The sequence below is a fragment of the Grampus griseus genome (genome assembly GCF_964374135.1).
Source record: "Grampus griseus genome assembly, chromosome: 18".
Classification (NCBI taxonomy): Eukaryota; Metazoa; Chordata; class Mammalia; order Artiodactyla; family Delphinidae; genus Grampus; species Grampus griseus.
The window spans coordinates 65696314-65724146 of NC_139012.1; the positions used below are offsets into that span (position 1 = coordinate 65696314).

A 27833-nucleotide genomic window follows, 5' to 3' on the forward strand; every position below is an offset into this window, starting at 1 on the left:
TGATGATGAAACATCAGAAACATTAAAGTTCAAAATGAAATATGCACACTCACCATTACCTCTACTGTTTACTTTGGAGCACCTAGCCAATACAGTGAGTTTAGTCATAAAACTGAAAAAAATTAATGAAACTCATTAACTTTAGATGTCTGTACCAAAAACAAAAAATCAAGGCAAACAACTGATAAACTAATAGAACTAAGAGTTTAGTTAACTGGCCAGATTCAAAATTAACAAAAAATTTAGTACTTTCCCTGTACATCAGCAGTATCTAATCAGAACATGTAATGGAAAATAAAAGACCTTATAAAAGCCACAGAATTGTTTCCTAGGAATAAACCCAGTTACATACATGGAAAATTATATGAAGAAACTGTAAATCTTTACTGAAAATTCTAAAAGAAGATCTGGATAAACAGGCACACCATGTTCATAGATGGGAATACTCACTAGTGGCTTTCTTATTTTCTTTTTGTTCATTTTTACATTAGCTTGGTGAATGTTTTATATGCACTTTAAAAGAATGTTATTTTCCATAGTTGTGTGTGGGCTTCTCTTTCTATTGGGCTGAGCTGATTAGCAACATTGTTCAGTTCTTTTACACTGAGCTAGTTTTCTAATTTTCCTATCAATTATTGACAGAGGAGGGTTGAAATGTCAAAATAAATGTCAATTTATCTATTCTTCCTCAATTCTATAAACTTATACTTCATGTTTTATGAAGTTCTGCTACTAGTTGCCCATATTTACTATTATATCTTCTTCATGAATTGATCCTATAATTATGAAATATCCCTCTTTATCTTTGGTATTATCTATCAGTCTAATTTTTCTGATATTAATATCAGAATATAGCTACTTCAACTTTATTATAATTTTTATTTGCATGGTATATATTATACCATATTTTTAAACTGTGTCCTTATATTTAAAGTGGATTTGTTATAGACAGCAGACAGTTTGGTCACGTGCATTTTCGCCCAATCTAAGACCACTGCTTTTTAACTGGAGTGTGTAGTTCTTTTACATTTAATATAGTTACTTATAAGGATGAATTTAAGTCTATCATCTTGTTACTTGTTTTATATTTGTCCCATCTGTTCTTTTCTTTTCTGCCTTCTTTTGATATAACAGTTTTTTTAACATTCTATTTTATCTGTTGGCATGTTAGATAATTTATTTTAGTGCTTGCTGTAAGGTTTACAATCTACCTTTAAACAATATTATACACTTCATGAGTAAACTTACAACATCACAACACTATACTTCTACTTCCCTCCCACTCCATCTTTTGTGCTTTTGTAGTCATAAACTTTATTTCTCTGTGTTAAGAACTCCGCAATTCAGTTATTATTTTTATTTCAAATGGTCTACTATCTTTTATATTTAGCATTTCCTGCACTTGTCATTCCTCTGTGTAAATAGGAGTTTTCTTCTGGTATCACTTTCCTTCAGCCTGAAGAACTTCCTTTATCATTTCTTGCAGTATACTGATGATAAATCCTCTCTACTTTTTTTTTTTTCTTTTGTGGTACGCGGGCCTCTCACTGTTGTGGTCTCTCCCGTTGCGGAGCACAGGGTCCAGATGCACAGGCTCAGCGGCCATGGCTCACGGGCCCAGCTGCTCCGCGGCACGTGGGATCTTCCCGGACCGGGGCACGAACCCGTGTCCCCTGCATCGGCAGGTGGACTCTCAACCACTGCGCCACCAGGGAAGCCCAATCCTCTCTACTTTTGTTTATCTTATCTCAAAATGTATTTATTTCACTTTCAGTTTGAAAAATACTTCTGATGAATACACAAAGTTGAAAGTGTTTTAACATCCACCTTTTTAAAGATGCTATTCTATTGTTTTCTGGTTTGAACTGTTTCTAACAAGAAGTCAGTAGTATACTTATCATTGTTCCCACATATAATACATCTTTTTTTCCTCTGGCTACTTTTTAAGTTTTTCTCTCTTTATCACTGGTTTTCAATAATTTAATTACAGTGTACCTTGGTACAGCTTTCCTTGTTGTGATTTATTTAGCTTCTTCAGTCTGTGGGTTCATGTTTTCCATCAGATTTGAAAAAAATTCTTTTATGCCTTCAAATTTTTTATGCCTCAATCTCACTATGACACTTCACTTACACCTGTATTAGAATGTTTATTATTATCTCACAATTCACCTAGACTCTCTTCATCTTTTTTCCAGCTTTTAATTTTTTCCTATCTGTGCTTCCATTTGGACAATTTCTATTGTCCTTTTTTCAAGTTGACTTATCTTTCGCTCTAGAATGTCCAACTGACAGTTAAGCCTATCCAGTGAGATTTTCATTTTAGATACTGTACTTTTCAGGCCTAGAATTCCCATTTTGTAAAATTCCTAACTTTTCCTCTCAATATAATTTTCCTTTAAGTTGTTGAACACACTTTTTAAAGACCTTACCTGCTAATTCTGTAAACTCTGTCAGTAAGTCTGTTTCTGTTGACAGATTTTGCTTCTAGTTTTGGTTCATATTTTCCTACTACTTAAAACCTAAGTGGTTTTTTTTTATTGCATGCTCAGCATTATAAATGCTACACTGTTGATTGTCTGTATTCTGTCATACTTACGAGTGCTAAGTTTTGTTCTGGAAGGCAGTTAATTTAGTAAAGATCCACGTGATCTTCTAGAGGTTTGTTTTTAAGCTTTATTAGTGTGAGTCAAAAGTAGCCTTTAGGGCTTCCCTGGTGGCGCAGTGGTTGAGAGTCCGCCTGCCGATGCAGGGGACACGGGTTCGTGCTCCGGTCTGGGAAGATCCCACATGCCGCGGAGCGGCTGGGCCCGTGAGCCATGGCCACTGAGCCTCCGCGTCCGGAGCCTGTGCTCCGCAACGGGAGAGGCCACAACAGTGAGAGGCCCGTGTACCGCAAAAAAAAAAAAAAAAAGTAGCCTTTACTGTAGAACAGACTAGCCTTACTTTTAAGGCTTGGACTTTCCGAGGTCTCTAAAGCACTGTTTGAGACTGTTTCCAATTAGTCGTTATTTCTCTGGTAGGCTAACCCCACCCCCACTCCCAAACTTGCGTTATTTTTGTTTACACAGGTATTCCTGAGAGTTAAAGACAGGTGGCTTAAAAGGAGGCAGTTAAAGAGAAGAAAACTATTCTCTCACTGTTGTGGCCTCTCCCGTTGCGGAGCACAGGCTCCGGACGCGCAGGCTCAGCGGCCATGGCTCACGGGCCTAGCCGCTCCGCGGCATGTGGGATCTTCCCAGACTGGGGCACGAACCCATGTCCCCTGCATCGGCAGGCGGACTCTCAACCACTGTGCCACCAGGGAAGCCCCTACCTCTTTTAAAAAACCAAAGTAATTCTTTTTAAAGATACCTGCTTTGTTTCTAGCATATATAATAGAGGAAGATTCCTGAAAGAATCCTCAAAATCATATCCACTTTTCCACAAGCTCACTTTAGGAAGTATCTATGGTCTCTTTATTTCTTAAATTACTCATATAAACAATTCTGACTCAGTAAGAAAAGACACTGAGAATATTTTATAAATATGCATAGCTGTGGTTTCTGTAGTCAAACCTCTATTTTTATACCATTAAAAGGTAAATGTTGGAGTCTGGCGTTGAAAAAAGAACAACGCCCTTCTAATTCATTACAAGGAAGGAAGAATTCTTTAAGGGTATTTTAATTTTCTATTCTTTTCTTTATTATCTATACAACCTCACTTTCTGGCTACCTAAATGTATTCAATAGTTTATGCCAAGGATGAAGTGCTCAGTCAAAATCTCCTTTGAAAGGCAGTCAAACTACAAGACGAGAAAAAGGGAGACAATGACAGGTGTCCCAAAGGTACTGCAACCGCAGAGACAAGCAAAGTTCAGGAGAACAGAATATTAACAAAACAAAATGAGACGGAATGAAAAAAAGAAAGTTTTACATTTCAAAGCTCTATTTCAAAGAAACAATTGACATTTTAAATACAATATGAATAGAAAGAAATTGAGAACATAAAGACGTGAAAATATTTTTGCTTAAAAATGAATTATCATTTTGAAAAGGTTCAAAATTTAACTAAATGAAAGTTATCTCCTATTATTTCAAATGCTTTATAAATAAGATCAAATATAATACTATGCCTATACAGTAGGAGAAATAAGAACAGAACGTATTTTTGAGGGTAGGACCTGCCATCAATCAAAAAAGGGGGAAAAAGCAGTTAGAAAATCTGCTTTAATGTTGAATCTTAAATGTGTTAAATGACTTACATTTTCATAGCAACCTGATTTTTAAAATAAGTAGCCAAACTGATACCATAATTTTTCTTCTTAAAGAAACCTGAAAATACATTCATAGGTTACATTTAATTTTAGAATATTTTGCAAAAAACATTTTAGAAATTTTCTGAATGAAAAAAGGGGTAAATAGGTACTGACCAATTCTTAGTTGCACTATTATTTACATAAACCATATGTATATCTCAATTTTTTAATGTCATTATAATTAGTATGAATTTATAACAGGATGCTAGGTCCATACTATACAATCAAAATACGTTGAAAGTAATTTTTTTTCTTATAAATGTTCTTGGCATTTAAAAATATGTGACTCTTTACCAGCTAATTGGGACCAAAAAATACTTACTTCACTGTGGCACTTAGAAGAAAGTTCAGCTGTGGCATTAACAGGTTGTCTGGGGCTGACAGATAGCGATCAAACTGAACCTAAACAAAACAGAGACATCCAAAACACAAAGTGCATATATCTGCTAACAGACATCCCAAATAAGCATCTCTTTTAAGGATTAAATCTTAGTAAAAATCCCATATACCAAATAACGAGTTCTTCATGATCAAAATGAGCTATTCCTTACACATTTTAACTAAAAACTCACTGAAAGTGTCAACTCTTTAATGCAGTCAGTATCAGCAATACCTACTTTCAAAATTCTGATCCAAGCCATTTATCCTGATCTCCCTCACCAAACTTCTTGGGTAATAATATTAGCAAGAAGTAAAGTCTTCAGATCTCAAGTCTACCTTACTTTCTTAAATGCAATGTATCTCTTAATTATTCACTCCTCTATTCATTAAATTAATATTTATGGAGTGCCTGTTATTGGTAAGGTGCCATATAACATAATGTAAATAGAACGGTGAGCAAAAGAGGGCAGTCCCTAGCTTCACAGAGCTTATGGCCTAGTGAGAGAGGTAGTGAACAAATAATAATGTAAATAAAGGAAAAACCAAGATACTACAAAAGCATCAATCAGGAGGACACAGACCTAACCTGTACGTTTGGCAAAAGCATTTCTGAGGAAAGGTCGTTTTACGTGAAATCTTAATGATGAATAGATGTTAGGTTAAGTGTGTAGTGGGGCTGGTGTGGAGGAAGGCTTAGGTGAGAAAGAGGATGCCTACCAGAGATCACTCCATGCAGGACTTGCATGGTTTCTAGGAGATTTTAATTCTTACTGTAAAAGCATTAGGAAACCACCAAAGAAGGGAAATCATCTGATTTAAATTTTAAGAAGCTAAATCTGGCTACAGCAAGAAGAATGGAAGGGGAGGTTGTAATAGCAGATGAAAGGACACCACATAGGTAGTTCTTGCGGCATCTTAGACGCCAAGGGCAATCGGAGTGAAGAGAAGATTAGATATCTGAGAGAATTAGAGAGCAAAATCATCAAGATTTGGTTAGTGACAGACAGGATAAAGGGGCTGACGCCCAGGTTTTGGATCTGTGTAATTCACAGCATTATCACAATTCACAACTGTACTCTTTATATATTTATTTAGTTGTGTGATAACTGCATCTCTTACTAGATCATTCCAGTTCTCAGCATGATACCTAGATAATAGCAGATACTTGGTTAATAAATGCTGAAATAATTAGTGGACAGATGCTCTTATACTTTCTGAGTTAAGAACACTTGGAAAAGGACCTGGGGTTGGGGCTGGTGGGGAAGAGTTAGAAGAGCTCAGTTTGGGATATGGTGAACTGACGTGCCTTTGAAGCATCCAAGTTGGGGCACCAAACAGTTATAGATAAAACAATGGATCACACATAAAACTCAATCAAGAGTTTGTTTCTTTAGAGACACCTAAGATATTCAACTCAATTGTTTTTAAAGTTAAGATCAGGCATATACGAACCTGTAATAGGGCTTAAATATATTGTGTGAGTTTATATTATGAACTGGATATGCGTCACTGGAGAAGGAGAAATAGGCGGGACGCACACATTTACTGAGTACTAAGGTTACTGATCTCTGCGTAGACCTATATCCTCATTTTGCTGGAGCGGGGGTGCGGGGGAGGGCAGTAAATACCTTAAAGTGGAATTACTGGGCGGTATGGTGAGTGTACATTTAACTTTCTAAGAAACTTATCTTTTTTAATGAATGTAAAATGTATTCATTTATTTTTGCACTTTTCAGAATCAAATCTTTGCATTTCTACAGTTTTTACTGTTATGTTGGATATACACAAGTTATGACTTACTTTTTATATGCTGTCTTTTATCATGACATAATGTTCCTTATTTATGATATTTAGTGTTTTTAAAATCTACCTTGTCTAATGTTAACTCTGTCAGCTCTGTATTCTTTGCATTTGTTGGGTATCTTGTGGGTCTACCCTTTATTTTCAGTTAAATTTAGCTCTGTCAGATGATGGATAGGAAAGCCCTGGCATCAGAGAAGTCACCCAAGAGAACTGTTTATCGAAGTCAAACCACTGTGGCAGTGAGTATTGAAACACATAGGACAGGCAGTACATATAGCAGGTAAGAGCGTAAGTACTGGGTTGAATGGGGTTGTTAGGAGGATTAAAGAGTTAGTACATTAAAAATGTGTGTCATGCTCAATATATGTTAATGGACGTTGTCATTACTTACTGTTTATTATTACTACCACTAGAATTCGTATCATAAAGCTTCCAAAGGGGATCATTCCTATGAGGACTAAATGAGTGTCATCCAACTGATGGCTGTGTGTGGGTGTGTGTATACACACACACATATATAGGCAAAGTATGTACTTAAGATGTGGAAACATGCTACAAGAAGTGGTGCTCATGCAGAAAGGGATGTGCAAGCAAGCTCATCACTTGAAAAGAAGGTAATAAAGTGGAGGTTCGGTGAGCGTCACAGTCAAGAGTATATTTTAAGATTGGAATCCAATTTCAGTTATCAACTCAGGAAGAAGTCAAGAACTATAAGCCCAGGATCACTGACAGATGGACGTCTATGATGATATATAGCTAACTCCTTCGTGTCTCTCATTCCTTTCTCCATTAGGTTAGGAGTAAAACTCTGAAACTGAAGAAAACCTAAACAGGAATAATGACACTATTAGGGTATGGTGCAATATTACTACAAATGTTATGCCTTGGTCAGATCTCCTTAGTTAAAGGAATACATGTGCAACATTATGACTGGACCCAACGTGAATACTGCATATGAAGAGATAAAATTATCACCCGAGACAATAAATATCACACAGGAAAAAATAAGAATAATGTTCCATAAGGAAACGTATGTTGAAATGCTTTATTATGTACTTACCATTGCAGCCTTCAGTGCCACAGAATCTAGGTTGGGAAAATTAGCTAACGGGCCCTTAAAAAAAAAAAGGGACAAAACCAAGATGAAAACAGGTACTATATGTTACACTTCACTTCTCAAATACAATCCATTAGTAGATTGCCCGAATTTGAAAATTTAGCTTATTTCCAAAGAACTCAAGTGTCCTATCTCCAACCTCAATTAAAAGAGGGACTGTGATTTGTTCATTTTGTATAACTAGCGTGAAGGCACTCAATAATATTTGTTGGAGAAGCACATAAGTTTATTAACAATGGAAATAAAAGGATACTTCAGATTTAATCATAAGCAAGAAAAAAAGGGCAATAAAGCACTGAGGAATGGCAGTAAGACATGGGGGCTTTAAGAGTTGCCTTGATAATTTTAGATAATATAAAAAGGCAGCAGAATTTGCTCCTACTGGTAGAAATTTGCTTATTACCTTATCAAAAGAAAAAATTCAAACCTTGTCCCTGGGCTATAAAATATTCATGTTAATGTTATTTAAAAGTATTTTGCTTTTTAAAGAAAGAGGCTTACATGGTTTTCTAGGGTTCCCACCACTCCATTTTCTAATTCTACTGGAGTTCTATAACTTAAGATCAGATGTTAGCCCCAGAAGTATTTACCTTTCCGAAGTAATAGACCATGATTTGCTAAATTAAAAGGGGGGATGACTGCTATTTATATAGTAATCTATGCACTTAATAAATCAATGGTGATAAAGGACTAAAAAATTTACCAATATGAGTATTCTTTATATATTTTTCAATACTAATTTTTGTATATTTTCATTACTTGTAACCCAAACTATCTATAGTAAAAAAGATAGTATTTTGGGACACCCTACTATATCTCAGATAGTCCTCCAAGAACTACACAGGTATTATCTCAATCTTAGAACAATTCTATGTTACAGATATTATTACCCTCAATCTACAGATGATGAGGAATCAGAGAGAGAAGTCACCTTCCCAGTGAAAAATTACTACTAAGTGTCTAGCTCTAGAAGCCGTACTCTAAATTGGTGTATCTCTCTAGTTAGGAAGATCCATGTGCTTACCTGTTCGGGTTTATGTTGCTGTATGGTGTTATAGATATAACTCACGCCTGCTCTAGTTAAAACATAAGAAGCTTGCTCATTTATAAGTGTGTCCAAATGTGCTTCAATCTAAAATAAAACACAGTTAAAAGAAAATATTTTAAAAGAAGAATAAGACTGATTGAGAGTAGAAGTAGACTAGCCTGGAGTCTTAGCTCTTCATCATGGACGTGTTCCTTGCAGCGGCTATGAGGCCAAAATATGAAGGATAGGGACTGCTCCTGTACAAAGACTTTTCCTTCCCCAAAGAGGAAGTCCTCTTACGAAAGGGAGGGAAAGTCTTACTTGAGGATTCCAGGACTAGCCACTAGTCGAAAAATTTGGGTTGCTTCTTGGCTCTTTTAAAAGCTGGTATTAAGCAAGACACAAACAAAAACTACTCATGAACAACAGTGTAAAATAAAATACTTAGAAAGAATTCTGGGAAGATGAGGACCTGATGTCCCTCACATCCACACTGCCTCATGCTCCCAACTTGCTGGACTAACTCAACCAATCAAATACATCATCTGGAGAAGTCTGAAGGAAATCCCACGGGGGCTGAGGCAGTAAGTCCTCCAGAGGAAGGCGGATTTGCGACAACTAGGGGACTGTTGAGGAACCAGCAGAAGGCTGGGCAAAGATGTCAAGTTCAGGAGCTGCCAGCTAGCAGGTGGGACTTGTACGTGGTCACCTGTTTGGTGCTATTCTTGGGGAAGCCACCTAATGCTCATGGGGGCAGAAGCCGCAGAAGGAGACTACCTGATGGGATGAAGTATTCCCAGGTGGGGAGAAGTGGCTGCTCCTTCCTTTAACCAGTACAGGCCTGTAAGTCTACAGATCTTCCTGTTACCCCTCACTGGACACTCCCCTCAGTTTTACCAGCTTGTTTACCAGTGGCACAGTATGCTATTAAGAGATGCTATCTGCTACCATCTGAATGTTTGCCACCGTGCAAGTCACTCCAGCCCGTAAAAAACTGAGCTGAGCCCCTCCCCGTAAAAAACTTACAACTGATTTAAAAGAGGTGAGTAGGTTCTATGAGAAAACCCACCTGAATAATGAGAACAAGTATCTTTTCCTGAGGCAACACTACTGAAAGACGCAGGGTACCTTAGTTTTTTTTTAAGTGAATGCCCAAGAAAGTACAATTAGAACCTTAGAACCCTTACTTACTAGTCTTACTGGAAAATCCAAGAAAAACAAGATTGCAAATGGAAATATTTAATGAAAGAGTTACTGCCAAGAACCAAATTAGTATCTGAAAGAAAAGTGGAAGAATAGTAATACAGAGTAAATATCAAAGAAATATATTAAAGGGAAGAGATTTAAACAGAAATTAGAAGGCAAATTTAGGAGATAAAGCCAACTAAGGACAAGAGCTTCAGAATATAAAAAGTAACAGATGGAGAAGTGAACAGATAACAGAAAACTTTACTGAGCAAAAAACAAAAGGGTGGAATCTTCAGACTGAAAAGGCTTTGCAAAATCCAAGATGGAAATAATAGAAAAAGAGACATACCAAAAAATATCCTGAGGAAATATGTGAACTCAAAGGAAAATCCTCGCAAGCTTCCACATGAATAAAATAGGTTATCACAAACAACAGAGAATCAGACTAGCCTAGATTTCTCACTTGAAACACTGGAAGAAGAAAGAATGGAAGAAAATTAATGGACTAGTGATAGAAAAGATCTGAAAATAAGAATCTTTTACTCGACAAGGAAAACTATCACTGTGGGGCCCGCGCCTTCCAGCATCCACACCCTTGCCCAGTCCTCTCCACACTGACTCTGGCTGGTCCACGTGACCAGTGCCAGCCACCAGCCCATCAGCAAGAATGATGCAGGCTCAAAAAGCACTTACATGGTGGGGCTTGTCCTCTTGGAATGCAAAAAACAACTTTGGAATATTTGAGAAACAAAGATAACTGGTGATAAAACAGATTGCTGGACCAACTGATATAGGTGCACATCTTGAGAAGAGATTTAGACAAATGGCAGAGTTTCGGGTTGAATTAGTGATAAATACATTAAAAACCAATGACTATTTTTAAAAAAGATTTTACTAATTATACTTAAACAATTATGCAAAAAAGAAAAATTAATCATACTTCATTATATTTCTTTTGAAAGAAAGAATTAGAAAGTAGAAAACATCACAAACTTGGAGGTCCCAAACTCAGTCCTTAGAAAAACCCCAAATGACAAATTTTTACTGTAGCCACTGCCAAACTGTTTATATACTTGTGATAACAAAGAAGACTCAGGGTTGTTATTGTTTTTTTTTTGAAACATTCTATCTACCAAAAATCACTCTTTCAAAACCAAAAGCCAAGTATCTGGTAAATTTTATAAATGGCCTTGTTGTGACTCTTAAGTGATACCATTTGGCTTATAGGACCAGAGCGATTGGCATAACAAACTGTAATGTTGTGCCTAACACTGATTTACACATAGATAAAAATATATCTGTCCTCTGCAACACCTTCTGCACTAGCTACACAGCTTGAAAAATATAGCACGTTATTCACAGTATGGAAACTGAAATCTGCATACAGAATAACAGTTCAAATCAGTCAGAAAAGCTCCATTCTAACACCACATACTATGGCTTGAATAAAATATCTTACCTGTTACATATTCTGGCTTCTCCAAAACGAAACTGAAATACTGAATATGCATGGGGGCAGGGAGGGGTTCTATCAGACTATAACAAGGGATTCATATAAATCAGGTCACTGAAATTATCTTAAAGCCAGTAACTGAGATCATGTATAGCAAAAAGATTTCATCACAGTGAGCAGTCACTTTATGGCAAAATTAACCTGGAACTGTAGCATTTCCAGACGTCTGTCGGTGAATTCAAATAGAGCTAATGTTGTCTTCATCATATACAGTGAATTGACCATGAAGGTGGCCATGTCAGCTGTGCCTAAATTGCTGGCTGATACAGTACACATCTGGAGGAGAGGATCCAAGACACATGATAAAACCTATAAATGAAAAATAAAATCAAATGTATTCCTTATTTCCCAACCAGTGATACGGGTCTGTGTTAACGGCACTTCAGAATGAATGTCAAACTAATGGGGAGCGGGCCAACTTACAGAAGCACGTAAGAACAAGATTAAATGGTACCGCAACTGTAATAGTTTTTAAAACAAGCATCACTGAATATATACTTTTTAAATTAAAGGGAACTGGTTTAATATCTGAAGGAAAAAGCAATGAGAAGGATTGTCAAGATACATGGGCTATAAAGTGCCAGAATTTCAAAAGAACGTACAATAGAGGAGCAGTAAGAATCATTAAACGTGAATTTACAACCTACCTGCACAAAGTCGGCCTGACGGGCATCTAACGGTACAACTGAAGAATCGTGAGATGCCAAAACTTCACGCAACAACATGAGTGTCTGATTTAATGCAGAACTTGGTCCAAGATCAGGTGGTGGGAGTTCAACCTAAAATGAAGGATGACTTATCCACTGCTTGTATTTTTCTACTAAATTTTAGTGTCTACATAAATGCCAGTTCATGGTAAAATAGTTCATATGAAAGATTTTAGTACATACTTTAATTTTTCTAATTAATTATTTTTTTTAAAAAAATTTTTGGCTGTGCTGGGTCTTCACTGCTGCACCCTGGCTTTCCCTAGTTGTGGCGAGCGGGGGCTACTCTTCATTGCGGTACGCAGGCTTCTCAATGTAGTGGCTTCTCTTGTTGCGGAGCATGGGCTCTAGGCATGCAGGCTTCAGTAGTTGTGGCACACGGGCTTAGTTGTTCCGCGGCATGTGGGATCTTCCCAGACGAGGGCTCGAACCCATGTCCCCTGCACCGGAAGGTGTATTCCCAACCACTACGCCACCAGGGAAGCCCAAAAACCCTCATATTTTTAAATTAACTGCTTCATTTTATATATAGACTCCTTTCACTCTAAATACATATATGTTCCAGTAATTAACAGTAAATGGAACTAAAGTGCTTTTTTTAAAACCACTTTATTGAGGTATGATTGACATACAAAAAGCTGTAAATATTTAATGTATACAACTTGATGAATTTAGAAGTAAGTATATACCTGAAACCAAGTCCCCCTAAAACCAAGTTCCCTTACAGAGTTTATGAACAACCTCTTTATCCAAAGCTTTACTCTCTTTCTTGTCCCGCCCCTGTTCCCCTCAGGATTGAGAAGTATCAAAGAAAAGGGGAGACTGAAACCAAGCAGGACCCTGTGAGGCCTTCCCAGGTACAAAATCCCCTCCATGTCCCCCATTTCTTGTTTGTGGAACAAAAGGCTTTAGTCTCCTAGGCCTTCTGTGAGTTCCAAAGAGCTGACCCAAGCAATTAATGATCAGGACAAGAGAGTCACAAGACTTCTAGTTCCTCCTGAAGGGATATAAATAACAATCTGATGCATACTTTGAGTTGTCCTGGGGAAACTAAGACCCCCATCCAGGTGGAGGATGGTGACTACCTGCTGACCACAAGGACTAGACTCCAGACTGATTGAAACCAGACGGTTAACATTCCCAAAACATCACCCTGTTACCTTACCACCAACCAACCAGAAGGCCTACAAGCTGATCACGCATCCTAGGACCCTCTCCCCTAACACTGTCTTTAAAAACCCTTGCCTGAAAGCCATCAAGGAATTCCAATCTTTTGAGCATGAGGTGCCCATTCTCCTTGCTTGGTACCCTGCAAATAAACCCTTACTTTGCTGCAAACACCCACTGTCAGAGTTTGGCTTTCTGGAACTGCGGGCACATGAGCACCTACTTGGTAACGTAACCATTAAACCATCACCACATTCCATAAACCATATCCATTACCTCCAGAAGTTTCCTCTTACCTTATTTACGGAATTAAATTTTTTAAGTCAATAATATTATTCAAGATAAATTTAACAGTGCAAACTAACATTTGTTTGATATAACTTCAAATAATTACAACTTTTTATTTCACATACTTTTATTTAAAATTTAAAAAGCATTTTAGCTGAAAACACTGTTCTTATTTGCTTTTCCTAGCAGAATAATCTGCAAGGAATAATGTAAAACTCAAAATACTCATTTAAAAAAAAGCACTTTTCAGGGGCTTCCCTGGTGGCGCAGTGGTTGGGAGTCCGCCTGCCGATGCAGGGGACACAGGTTCGTGCCCCGGTCCGGGAGGATCCCACATGCCGCGGAGCGGCTGGGCCCGTGAGCCATGGCCGCTGAGGCTGCGCGTCCGGAGCCGGTGCTCCGCAACGGGAGAGGCCACAACAGCGAGAGGCCCGCGTACCACCAAAATAAAAAAAAAAAAAAGCACTTTTCAAACTTTAACATGCATATGAGTGACCAGGGAAATCTGCTTAAAATGCACATTCTGATTCAGTAGGTCTGGGGTGGGGCCTGAGATTTTTAATCTCAGATAAACTAATAAACTCCTAGGTGATGTCCAAGCTGCTGGTCCAAGTACTACAATTTGAACAGTAAAAAGAGATTCTAAACAGTAATGATATCCTAGAATTTAAATCAAAATTTAGAGGACCACTTAGGTTTTATTTTCACAGAGCTGGTCAATCCTGCCTACTATTAATTTGATATGGGTTTCATTTATGACACACCATCCCTTTTAAATTAGAATTGTACTATTACTATAGTGAAAAGAATTTTAGAAAATGTCTCTCTAGCTAAAATGGATATGACATTGTATCTTTTGTAGTACAGACACATATTCCCTTTAGACTTTGCCAGATTCACAGTTATGAATGTTTCAGAAGAGCCTGATAAGAAAGGGAGTACACATACTTGAATACTTAAGTGCTTCAAATGCTTTGTTAGGGAAAAGGTACATCTTTCAATAAAATAATGTCCTTGCATTTTCTTTTTTCATACTAAAGAATTAGCTCCTAAATATGTCTTTCTAAAAGCACAGAAGGAATCATGAAAAGAGTTCATATCTGGCTTTATTCATTTTAAAAGCTGTTCTTAACAATTCTGCTATCCACTTAAAATTCTATTAGCAAAAATTTCCACTTGGGTGCTTTGCTAATGAAGACCATTCTGCAGTAAGTGTTGTTTTCCTCATAAGGCTAGAATCTTCTTAGAAGAGATGAATGGTTTACAAGAGGCAGAATAAGATGAAGATATAATTAATATAAAATATGGAACATTAAAAATTTGGTGAAGGAACGATAATTCCTGAAAGAAACCTGAAATGGTTGTATATATAAGCAACACATAAACTGTAAACAGTATCATATTCCAATCTCAATTTAATGTTAAAATAGCCCTAAATATGACCAATTCATATCTAAGAAAAACATTTCAGGGCACAGTTATTGATGATAATGACAACAATAAATAACAATAATAGCCAACACCCGTCACTGCTATAAACTCACATAGGCTGCAGTATTAATTGGTACTTAATATATTCAAATTACAATTCTTTCTTTTCCTGTTTTTATCCTATTCTATTCTGGGTTTTAACAGGAAGATACCATGCTTAAAACTTGCCTTTTATTAGCCATTTTATGTTCCTGCAACTTTCATTTTAACTTTATAAGAGAAATAAAGTATTTAAGAACTTCGTGGGGTTTTCTGAGTGAAAATAAAATAAAATAAATGGATAACCATTTGGGAAAAATGAGTATGATCCTTCCTTCCCAGCATGGACAAAAATAAACTTCAGGTAGATTAAAAATTTGATATAAAAGTGAAACTACAGGAAGACCTAAGAACAAACATTTAAATGAATTTATTAAATAATCGAACACTTTCCTACTGATAGATGCTAACTTTAGCATATAATAAATTCTACATGTATTTTCTTGTTGTGGGGAAGTTTTTGAAGTATGTTTTATGGCATGTTCCCAAAGAAGAAACAATAAGGAAAAAAAATGTTACAGATTTTACTATGTAAACATTGAAAGTGATGTATCAGAAATTACTACAAGCAAAATTAAATGGTATATGATGACATGGAGAAAAGATTTATAATATATATGACAGATAATACTCTTAATGTATAAAAAATATCAGAAAATAACAAGATACAGCCTAGTAGGAAAATGGCAAAGGACATGAGAAAACAATTCACAAACAGCCAATAAACATACTTTAAAATGTTCATTCTCACTAGAAAAACTGAAATCTAAATTTAAAAAAAAAAGATAGCACTTTTGCTCATATTGGCAAAGATATTTTAAAACGGCTATTATCCAATTTTGCAAAATTTGGCACTTCTGGTAGGAGACAGTATGGTAGATTTGAGAAAATAAGTGAAAGGAAGTTAAATATGTGGGGCTGCCTGAGGACATGCAGGATTGCTGGACATCATGGAGGGCTTCGCTGAGGTTGGAGACCAAAGTTTTTGGTTTCCCAGTGCACATAAAATGTTTAAACTATACTTTAGTCTTTTAAGAGTGCAATGGCATTATGTCTAAAAAACAATGTATATAACTTAAAACTACAAAGCAAAAAAAACAATTACAATAATGTTAAAGATCACTGATCACACAGAACACCGTAACAAATAATAATGAAAAGTTGGAAATATTGTGAGAATTAACTAAAATGTGACACAAAGACATGAAATGAGCAAATGCTCTTGGAAAATGGCACCAATGGACTTGCTAAACACAGAGTTGCCACAAAACTTCGATTTGTTAAAAAAACGCAATTGGGCTTCCCTGGTGGCGCAGTGGTTGAGAGTCCACCTGCCGATGCAAGGGACACGGGTTCGTGCCCCGGTCCGGGAGGATCCCACATGCCATGGAGCGGCTGGGCTCGTGAACCATGGCCACTGAGCCTGTGCGTCTGGAGCCTGTGCTCCACAACGGGAGAGGCCACAACAGTGAGAGGCCCGTGTACCGCAAAAACAAAACAAAACAAAACAAAAAACGCAATTATCTGCAAAGTGCAATAAAGAGAAGCACGATAAAATGAGGTAATGCCTGCACTATGTTGAACAGAAGTGGCAAAAGTGGGCATCCTTGACTTGTTCCTGATCTTAAACGAAAAGCTTTAAGTCTTACACTATTGAGTACAATGTTAGCTGTGGGTTTTTCATGTATGGCATTTATTATGTTGCAGTAGTTTCCCTCTATTCCTAGTTTGTTGAGTATTTTTATGATAAAAGTGTTGAATTTTGTCAAATGCTTTTTCTGCATCAATTGAGATGATCATGTGACTTTTTTCCCCCTTTGTTCTGTTACTGTGGTAATTATACTGACTGACTTTCATAGGCTGAACTATCCTTGCATTCCAGGGATAAATCCCAGTTGATCATGCTGTAGAGTCTTTTTTAAAGGCTTCCTCATTTGGTTTGCTAGTTGTTATACTTTTCAACTCCAGAATTTCTTTTTGATTTCCCTTGAGATTTTTCTAACTCTAATAGATATTTCCATTTTGTTCATATGCTGTTCTCTTGACGCATCTTTAACATGACTGTTTTAAAGTCTCTGTCTAGTAGATATGCCATCAGGTCTTTTTCAGGAATGGTTTCTGTTGATTTTTTTCTCCTTTGAATGGGCCATATTTTCCTGTTCCTTTGTGTGCCTTGTGATTTTTTTGTTGAAAACAACATTTGAATGTAATAATTTAACCCTGGAAATCAGATTCTCCCCCTCCTCCAGGGATGCCATTTTCTGTTACTACTTTGGGTTTTTAAAAAAAAACTGTTGTAGCCTCTCTCTGAGCCAAGGATCAGGTTAAGGTATAAACTGAAGTTCTTCTCAGGTCTTTCTGAGCCTGCTCCTTTCCCTGAACATGTGGTCACTTTCCAATTTTCCTCATATATACAGTTGCTTTTGAATGTCCTAGACTTTAATGTCTGACTCCCAAAATGGGAAAAAGAAAAAAATTAAGGGGGTGGAAAAATGCACTAGTCTTTGAAATCCCCAGGAAGTCACTTTAGCCACAGGAGGAGGTGTCTGACACAATGGGGAGGTGCAAAAACAATGGCCACCCTCCTCTTCACAACTCTGGGATGAGAGCACAGATCCCAGAAGTTTAGAGGACAGTGCCCTCCTTTTTGTTCACCCTGGCTCTACAAGCTGTGTGCAAGGTGCTCAAGGAACAAGTGTACAGCTGCCTGACACAGCACTGGGGGTGGAAGATGGGTAGTCGCAACTATGCTAAGAGTTGAAGTTGACCAAAATTGACTGCAATTTATTACTATTCAAGCCTTCCCCTAGAAATTGCAATTCTTCAATAGACTCCAGAGTTCCAAAACAGTTACATTAGACAAATACTGCTAGTCCAACTGTCATCTAGGTGGGGTGACAGATTCCTGGTGCTTCCTACTTTGCCATCTTCCCTGAAAATTACTGATCTTTGTATATTGATCTTGTCACCAATTACCTTTCTAAATCCATTTACTAGTTCTACAACTTTTCAAATAATTCTCTTGGGTTTTGAAGTACAGTCAGAGCATCCACAAACAATCTAATATTTCCTCCTTTAAAATATTTATATGTGTCATTTCTTTATCTGGATTTTCTATTATTTAAATGTGTTATTGGCAAATATTCTTTTCTTGTTCTTTCTTGACTTAAATAGAATATATTACTAGTGCTTCTATGTTAATCATGAGGTTGGCTGTTAGTTTTATTAATCTTTATATGGTTAAGTATTTTTACTTTTTTATTTACTAATATTTTCCCCTCAACAATTTAATTAAATATCATGAGAATATAATTTAACACTGAAACATTTAATATATTTCCTAACACTGAAATATTCTTATATTCCTGGGAATAACCAATACTTGGTTTTAATATAATACTGGATTTATTTTTATAATTATTTACCTTTTAAAAAAACTTAAAAAGTGACTGATTTGAGGTTTTCACTTTTGTACTGTCTTTAAAAGGTCTTTATGTCAGTGTTACACCACCTAAAAGGAACTTGGACGCTTTCCATATTTTTCTGTGTTCTGGAGAATTCTGTTCTTTGTAGGTGTAAAGCTATCTATATAAACTGAATTAAGTCTAGCAGCATGTTCATTAATAATTTTTCTTTCCTCTCTAGGTGTATTCAAGTTTCCTACCTCATTTTGAATCATTTTTTGTCAATTTTATTTTCTTAAAATCATCCTTTTTATATATTTTAGAATAAAATTTATATATTTTAATATGGTATTCTCTAGTAAGTTTAATCCTCATCTCTGGTTATTATCTCTAATTCTGATACTATAATTTTAAATTTTATTTTTTCCTTGGTTAAAGAATTGCTAGAAGGTTGTCAATTTTGTCAACCTTTTCAACAAATAATCAATTTTGTTTTCCTGTTTCCTAATTTATCATAGAAATGTACTTCCATCTTTCCTTTTACCATTTTGCTTTATTATTCTCTTTCAAATTTCATAATAAGAATGCCTACTACATTTTACTTCCAGTTTTTAGCCCAGATGTTTTCCAATTGGTAAAGCTTTGGGTAACGCGTTCATGTGTGTTTCCCATATTGCAATTTGGCTCTTGTCCCCACCACATGAATAAAACTGCCCTCAGTAAGTCATGGATCATCTATATATTGACAAAGATAACAAACCTGTCACCCTTGTTTTACTAGAACTCTTCATATAGTATCTGTCATCAACTATGCCCTCCTTTTTGAAACTATTCTCTTGGCTTTTCTGATAAAACCCTCTTCTCATTTCTCTCCTGACTCTCCAATCATCTTTCCTCAGCATTCTACCATGGTAGCGCTTATTTTCTTCTCTTAAATGTCACTGTTTCTCAAGACTGTGTGTCCTGGAAGCTCTACTCTTATTAAACATGATTCCTAGTGACCTCAGACAAACACATGGACTCAACTATCTTTTACATGCAAAGCTCCATAAATCCAAATGTACAGCTCCCCATTAGATCAGACTGATTGCAGGAGGACATCCCACATGGATCTTGTCTAACTTAGACAATATCATCACCTTTATCCCCCCAGTTTTACACTTTCTCTCTATTCCAGATACTTGTGATTAGTATCAATATTCCCAGATTGGTAACTTAGGAATTATTTTAGAACTCTTCCCTCTCATTTAACCACATTCAAGCAGTCACCAACTTCTGAAGGTTTACCTTTAGCCCCCAAGAATCTGTCCCCTTATGGCTCTTCCTTAGAGTATGTATTTTCATTAAAACTACTTCGACAATCCCTTAACTATCCTGTCTGCAACCTGGCTCTCTCCTATCTACATGCCACACCAGTTTCCAACTGATTTTTAATAAATGAAAATTTGTGTATTGATGACTCTTAGCTTGCATATTCTATTTGTTTCCTCTACCCACTCCTTTTTTACCTATCTAATCCCCCATGTCCTTCAAGTTCAATTCTTATTAACTCCCTCTCTGGAAAGCTCCCTCTCTGAATATGAATATTATTATACATACTCTTCTTATTGTGCTAGCATAGCACCTTGGGCACGTCTTTCATAAAACATGTATTCTATAGTAATCACCGATTTATTAGTCTATTTTCTGTGAAAGGAAAAGTAACCTGAGACCAACAGACCTTGACTGTTTGCTTTGTACTCATTAGGAAGCACATGTTTGTTCACATTCAAAGTCTATATCATGTATGAATGATTTTAGAAAAATTCTGTCTAAATAAGAACTCATGTAAACATATCTATAATGAGAACTGATTGACTGTTAGTAAACTTCCTGTGATACAGGAAAATATATAAGGGAAATACTCCAGCTCCACAAATTCATGCTGCCGGGGGTCAGAAAGCAGACCCTTATTAAGGCTTCTCTGAGCTTAGGAATGTAAAAATAGACCAGGTACTTTGGACTGGATTGCTACTGATTGTTCCACACTATACTACAAACCTGTGTCTAATATAACCAGGCTGTTAGATAGACCAGTATAATTTAAAAAAAAAAAAAAAAAGCCAGAATGGTGATTGTGATGCATCCTTGAAAAACGTGAGTCTTTAATAATGAAATGAAAACAAAGAAGGATTTGATCATTATAAACCCATTCCTTAAGGTCTTTCCAATTTACTGCTGCACAACACAATGCTCAATTTAAAATATCAGCTCTCACAGAACTCTTTCAGGTTTTTGTTGTTTGTTTTTGTGGGACTTTTTGTTATCTTGTTTGTTTTTGTGGGAGTTTTTTGTTACCTTGTTTCCATAATTAATTACAGTATATAACTCAAAGGAACATAAATTTCATAAGGACAAAGCTGGACCAAGAATGTAAAACTTAAGTAAGCTGTTTAGAAAAAACATTTAGTAAAAGTTCAAGTTTTCCAATCTGTATGTCATTTTAGCCCTGACCTATTAAATACAGTAAGTTTGCTTTAATTACAAATTTTTGGTTATTGAAAAATGGTAGTGAAACTAGGGCTTGAGATTCTACCACTAATTATATGACTCAAAATTACACTGTTCCAGGAACAGATTATAAGCCTACATCCTGTAAGCCACCTCAAAATGAATTTTGTTGTTCACAGGAAGAACTCAAAAGAAGGCTGAATGGAATGGGAAAAAATTGTCACCAATATGGAAACAGTAAAACAATATTTTTAAATGTGAAAAACTCACATTCACATAGTTCAAGAATTGCATTTTTCAAACGTACCTTGTCCATTAATTTGCTGGCATGAAGACTCAAGCTACTGAAGAATATTTTTTTGCTCAGCAAATGCATTTCTTCAATGGTAGTCAACAATGTAGTTGCACTATTTCCAACAATGCCACTAAAAGCAAAGAATATTTCAGGTTGCAAAACAGGTCAAAACAACCCAGCTCTTTAACTGAGTAGAATTCTTTAAAAAGACCTAGATTTAAATAAAAGTTTTTATATAGAATATAACCTGTGAATTAAAAACAATTACTCTAGTTTCATATAAAAATGAGGGTTTTTTTCCTTTTAAGTTAGGTGATGAACAAATGAAAACAAACTACAGGGTTTTAAATATTTCACAATCTCTTAGAAAAGCAGTGGGTTAGAATAAACACTTGTAATATGCAAACCCATGTTTCTATTTTTCCTCTATTATAGTAAATGCATGTTTTGATTATCCAAGAAGATCTGATTTTAAGGAAGCCATTCCATCAATAGCTCTATTGAGAAAATATTTTTTATTAATACTGAGCTTTTTAAATTAAAACTGTTACACTGTATCAATAACACACCTGTAAATTATAAAGCTTCTCAATTTTTATACAGTTACCTAAATAGCATATATTTAGACTAATTACGAAAAATCTGATAACATTTTGAAATAATTATTCTACATTCCATAATTCTCAATTTTATATTACAAGGATATTTCTTAGACTTATCCAATGGGGTTTCTTATTTTTGGCAGAATGTAAGACAAGCATGTATATAAAACAACTCCCTATTTTATTCTCCTATTCATGTACTGAAAGTGACTCTTCTGTTCCTGACACTGGCATGCTTGATAAAAAGTAATTTAAACTTGTTTTTTAATAGGCTAATATGAAAACTATCAAATACATAGCTTGGAAGAACACTTTTAACACAACTACACATATAACATGGTCTTATAGTGACATCTACAATAAGGCTCAAGTCTATTTATACCACCAAAAGATATTTGCAAGGTGAAAATGAATGCAAAGTTTGGAGTTGAAGATCATATTTTATCTGATTAAGAACCACTTGTCTTATCTATAAAGTCACTTTTATTTAGAGAAGATAAGACAGCTATTACTTAGAGGAGATAAAGCTATCGTTCTGTTCTATCACTAATGGAAAACGAAATGTTAAAGAAGAATTTATGTAAACACCCAGAATAGGACATGTTACTAATTATGCCCTACTCTGAGTATAACATATAGTTGCTTTAGGTGCCATGGATCTCTTTTACTAATATAGGAGGACTCAAAAAATACTTATATTATAGACTTACACTGCTATGTGTATGTGTGTGTACTTATGCTTGGAGAAGAAAGGGAAAAGGAAACGATGGACCTCAAAAGTACAGAATGTATAATAGGCATATAATGATTCATATGGTGTGGAGGTTCTACTAGTTACACTTAGTCATGCATAGAATACACACACAAAAAATATTACACTGTGTTCTAACTGAAATGAAGTGTCACATGGGATTTAAGAAGCACATTTAACCATTCCACTTACCTGATTGTATGGTGATAAAATTTGAGGAGGTTAGAAATTTTATATAATAAAACTGCCCCAGGTTCAGCAACTATTACTTGTTCAATTCGAACCTATTAAAAAACACGTGAGAAAAAAACTAAACATTTCCTAAAAGTGTAACTTTTCTTCATTAATCACATGTGGTATGAATAGCATTAAAAAGATTAAATTTTATTATTGCAGAAATCACAAAATTCCTTCTAAATAAAGAATTTCTGAATATTAAATCACAGAGGATGGTAAAACAACACAGAAACTTTAGCACAGATATGCTCTATAAAAAAAATGATCCATTACCTACAGAATGTGGTTCAAGGCAATTGCTATCAGAAATAATCAACACAATGAGGTCATCTCGAGGTTTTTCACCAGCGTATAATGGAATTTAGTTTAGCACTAAATTGCAAAGCAGCTGTTACATTCCTAAAAACAGATTATCAGTGAAAAGGTACTGCTCTATGAATGAATATTAAGGAAAAAAATGAAAAAAAAATCTTCTCTTTAAACGACTATACCAAGTTTCTTTCTATTAGAGAATCGGAAAGCAGATAAATCTTGAATTAGCACCAACCTCTTTGGCCAATTATAATACTGCCAGGGCAATACCTCAGATCTAGTTCAAGGTTAACTTGATATGCTCAAGTTTAACTACTAGGAATCTTTTCTAATTAAAATCCATCCCTCACTAATCTTTCCCTTACTTTATATTCCCTAATTAACAAATACAATCTAAACCACACTGAATGTGCTTACTTACATATTATATTACATCTATGCTTATTAAGCTGCTGATAACATATGTGTCTTCTTGTTTCCTAACTGGATTCTAAACACAGACATTGTGTTTTCTGGTTCACTTACATCTCTGCAGCATTTGGTAGAACAGTACATACACAAGAGATGTTCAATAAACAAATGCTTTTGAAAACATTTAGATTTTGGAGTATGTCATAATATCAACGAATGTGATCTGCTAAAATGGTATTTTATAAATACATGTATATGAGTACGCAAAAACCTCTTGCATAGAAAATTGGCAATGATTATTTTAAAATGTGTTTTATTACCCTACATTGTGTTAATCTGACAAAATTACGGCCTGAATTCAAGCTGCTGTTTCTTTAAAAATCAGAATAAGTCATTAATTTAACCAGCTACCATATAACGTATATAAAAACAAAATATTTTACCTTTAGGGGCCTGCACACACCCTCAGTAATATGTCCAACAACTTCCTGAATATTTTCTTCAACACCTACAATTAATTATAACATAACTAAAATTTTTTTTCCATATTACACTTTGCTTCACATAAGTTCAGAAAATTAACAAACACTAATACATATGATTAAAGGCATTAATAAACATTTAAAATAACAATTAATTACATTTTATTAAGTTTAATATCTTTAGGACATTACTAATTATATCAATATGAGTCTAAAGCCCTATCAATTGATTTGACTGTTGATTAATGAACATTATTTCTTTGTGAAAAAGAGTAAATGTATGAAAAACAGACTGTGAAATTTATTAACTGAAGGAGGTGATGTGAAGATGTATTAGCACTGGTTCCACAAACTCCTTACTCTAGGCAGTAGTGCTAAGCACACAAACTACGGGTATAAAGATGGAAAACACGCCTTGCAATCTAATGGAAAAACGGACATTTACTGATTACTGACTATTTATCAAGGTCTGTACAGGGTACTTGACATGTACTGCTTGTAACCACCTTCATTTTTACAGATGGAGAGACTCAGGTTTAGAAGAATTCATGCCATTCCCACAGAATAACTTATTTCTAACTCCAATTATTTTCTTCCCACTTCTTAATGTTACCTCTCATGTAAATTTTCCTACATCTTTTAACAAATACATTCTTTTAAACTGGGTAATTAGCATAACAGAAAACAACTTTAAAAAGTGCAGACTTTGTGACAACCTATCACATATGCTGAATCTCATCTCAATATCGAAGAGTTAAAAACGAAGAGGTTAAGTCCTGCACCCATTCGTATACTGGCCTCTCCTGCAGATGACGTGCTGAACCAGGATGACGTGGGGCTGAGCTATTCAAAATAGGTAAGTGATACCAGTCACAACATCTCTCTTCACTTCCTAGCAAAGCCAGAGCATCTTAATTATCTACTAACCCCTTCTACAACAGGCATCTTAAGGTAGTCACAACTAAGAAGATTTGAAATTCTGTAAACAGACGTTTGCAACTCAAAAATAATCATTTTTCTTCTTTGAAATCAAGACCAAAATTTTAGGTACATTTAGTACATAGCTAATTATTTATTATTTATTTATTTGGCTGCATCAGGTCTTAGTTGTGGCACGCTGGGTCTTCGTTGAGGCGTGCAGGATCTTTTGTTGCGACGCACAGGCTCTTCATTGCAGCGTGCAGGCTTCTCTCTAGTTGTGGCGCACAGGCTCCAGGGCGCATAGGCTCTGTAGTTTGCGGCATGCAGGCTCTCTAGTTGTGGTGCATGGGCTTAGTTGCCCCGCAGCATGTGGGATCTTAGTTCCCCGATCAGGGATCAAACCTGCGTCCCCTGCACTAGAAGGCAGATTCTTTACCACCGGAGCACCAGGGAAGTCCCAGTACATAGGTAATTATTCAAAAAACTTTAAAATAGTCACATGAGAATGACAAAAGGGGCTGGATAGTAGAAATGAAAGAAGTAGTAGCTTAACGACCTTAGGCCAGTCACTGACTGAGCCTGTGTACTCAAGATAAAATGAAGAGAACATCACCTTTTGCCTTTAAAGGATGGTGGCTGAGATAATGTAGGCCAGGCACTCCAGAGATGCCTTAAAAGTGAAGCAGAGGGGTCTAGGCTTACAAGAAAAGGTCCCAAGGGTCCAGTATAAAAATGTGATCAGTTGTGTGACAAAATAAAAGTGACGGAAAAGAAAGTCTATCAGCAGAAAAAGGGGGAAACTAGAGACAGGAAGATTAATTAGGATGCTTATTAAATCACCTAGTGTGAAGAGTTTATCTCCATGAAGAAAACAGAAACAGGGAAGTCCTGCGTGATTTACTAGATCTAGGCATGAGTGGTAACAATCAGAGGACCCACCTTGTGTAGTTACATGCTTTAAGAGAGCTTCAAGGTGTTCTTTTTCAGAAGCAGTAGCCTGATGGAGCCAAGCCAACATATCTCCTACATATCTAATGAAAAAACTAAATGTTAGTAAAGATTTCCTTCAGAAAACATCAAATACTCCAATACTGTCTGACTACTATACCTCAAAGGGTCATGGGAGTGCATTTCAATGGGTCTAGGTGTACCTCCTGGGCCCCCTCTTGTAAGAGCATCGATAAATCCACGAACAACTGTACTTCTTCTAGCTGTTCCAAACTCATCTAAGGTATACCTAGAAGAAACAAGTTATTAACAAACAGTTGCTTTTCTTCCTAATGGTTACATCAAAGTATTCATGCACTTTCTAAGATATCTAAAGCTTTTTTACACAATTCTCTCAAGCAATACTGTTTTAAACAACAAAAAATATTTATGAAATAACTTTATCATAATGATAATTCAACCTAAAGGTGCATCTTTTTATGCCTAAGAAAGAATGCTGGGATTTGGAATCAGTACCAGAGGCAGTGGCAATAAGGGATAGAGCAGGGGATTTGGTAAAAGTAAAAATCAAGACAAGGTGGAAATCCGGGACTCTTCAGGTTTCAGTGCCCCCCTTGCCCAAAACACAATGTTCCACTGCACACATAAGGCCTAATACCCAGTTCTCAGAGGCTAGTTACAGTTAGAACTCTGCCATCCAAAATATAAGACTTTTCCTTCTACACTAAAAAATTCTCATTTATATTTATTCAATATTATCAAAATTTACCATCAAAATTTGTCCAAAATATACTATTAATATTTAAAAGCTTATTTTGACTCCAATGTTAAACATACGTTCCTTAAATTTACTGACCAACTATGCATACAGAGCAAATACTTTTACATATATTTACAAGTTATCAATTATGGTTGGGGAAAAAAAAATGGACTTTTGAAGGTGAGGAATTTGTAGGCAAGAAAAGCTTTGAATGAAAGAATCAGACAATTTGGGATCAAATTATAGGATGGCTTAGAGTTACCAACAGTACCTGTTTCTTCGACTAGAATCAGCCTTTGTTTCCCATTATCCCCACCCGATGCCCAACTGAAAGTTCTATTTTAAAAGTACATAGGAAAACAAAGTATTTTTTTCATAGTCCGATGTCAGCGAATTCTAGACCAATTAACTTTTAAATCCCTAAACAGTACTCTACTAAATGTTGAGAATTATTTCATTACCTTACATATAAATAAAAGTTATCAAAATTCCCCAAAGGTTTCCAGAAGAATTTCTTAGGCTATACTTCTTTCTTTAATATGCTACTGATTTAATGAAAAACCCACATTTTTTTTTAACATAGGAAAGCTGGAAGACGGAATATTTTTAAATCAAAGTGTAGTGAAGTAATCAATAGCTGTGAATTTTTAGGACTCTGAACCTTTTTAGAGGACTGTTCACTAGTAATCAGATCATGGTTGTTTGTGGTTTTTTGGTTTTGGTTAAAAAGAAATGGTTTTGAAATTCCCTGCAGTGACATACCAGATATATACGTCAAGATGAAAACGCAGTATCAAGCTAAGTGTTGCTAAAGTACACAATTGCCTTGCATTCACTTTCTATTTTTTAAAATAAATTAGAACCAAAATGCTTATTTCTATTTTTTGCCTCATATTCTCAAATCATAAACGTTCAGGGTAAAGAATGCATTCCTTTAAATCAGCGGTCCCCAACCTTTTTGGCACCAGGGACCCGTTTCGTGGAAGACAATTCTTCCACAGAAGGGTGGGGGGGATGGCTCAGGCTGTAACGCAAGCGATGGGGGCGACGGGGAGCCGCAGATGAAGCTTCCCTGGCTCAGCGCTCACCTCCTGCTGTGCGGCCCGGTTCCTAACAGGCCGAGGACCCCTACTGGTCTGCGGCCCGGGGGTTGGGGACCCCTGCTTTAAATGATCATCAAGTCCATGAAATGACTTGTGATCAGA

General features: G+C 35.9%; 1 protein-coding gene across 1 annotated transcript in view; it reads right to left on the reverse strand.

The window, feature by feature from the left end:
* The window catches only part of COG6 (component of oligomeric golgi complex 6), a 62034-nt gene that overhangs the window by 13376 nt on the left and 20825 nt on the right, over positions 1–27833 (reverse strand). The window contains exons 9-18 of the mRNA XM_082675894.1: positions 26029–26157; positions 25860–25951; positions 23961–24025; positions 22750–22841; positions 21217–21334; positions 11971–12102; positions 11465–11632; positions 8620–8727; positions 7539–7592; positions 4617–4696 (exon numbers count right to left, since the gene is read on the reverse strand). Of these exons, the coding sequence (XP_082532020.1) occupies positions 4617–4696; positions 7539–7592; positions 8620–8727; positions 11465–11632; positions 11971–12102; positions 21217–21334; positions 22750–22841; positions 23961–24025; positions 25860–25951; positions 26029–26157 (1038 nt within the window). The remainder of the gene's footprint in view (positions 1–4616; positions 4697–7538; positions 7593–8619; positions 8728–11464; positions 11633–11970; positions 12103–21216; positions 21335–22749; positions 22842–23960; positions 24026–25859; positions 25952–26028; positions 26158–27833) is intronic.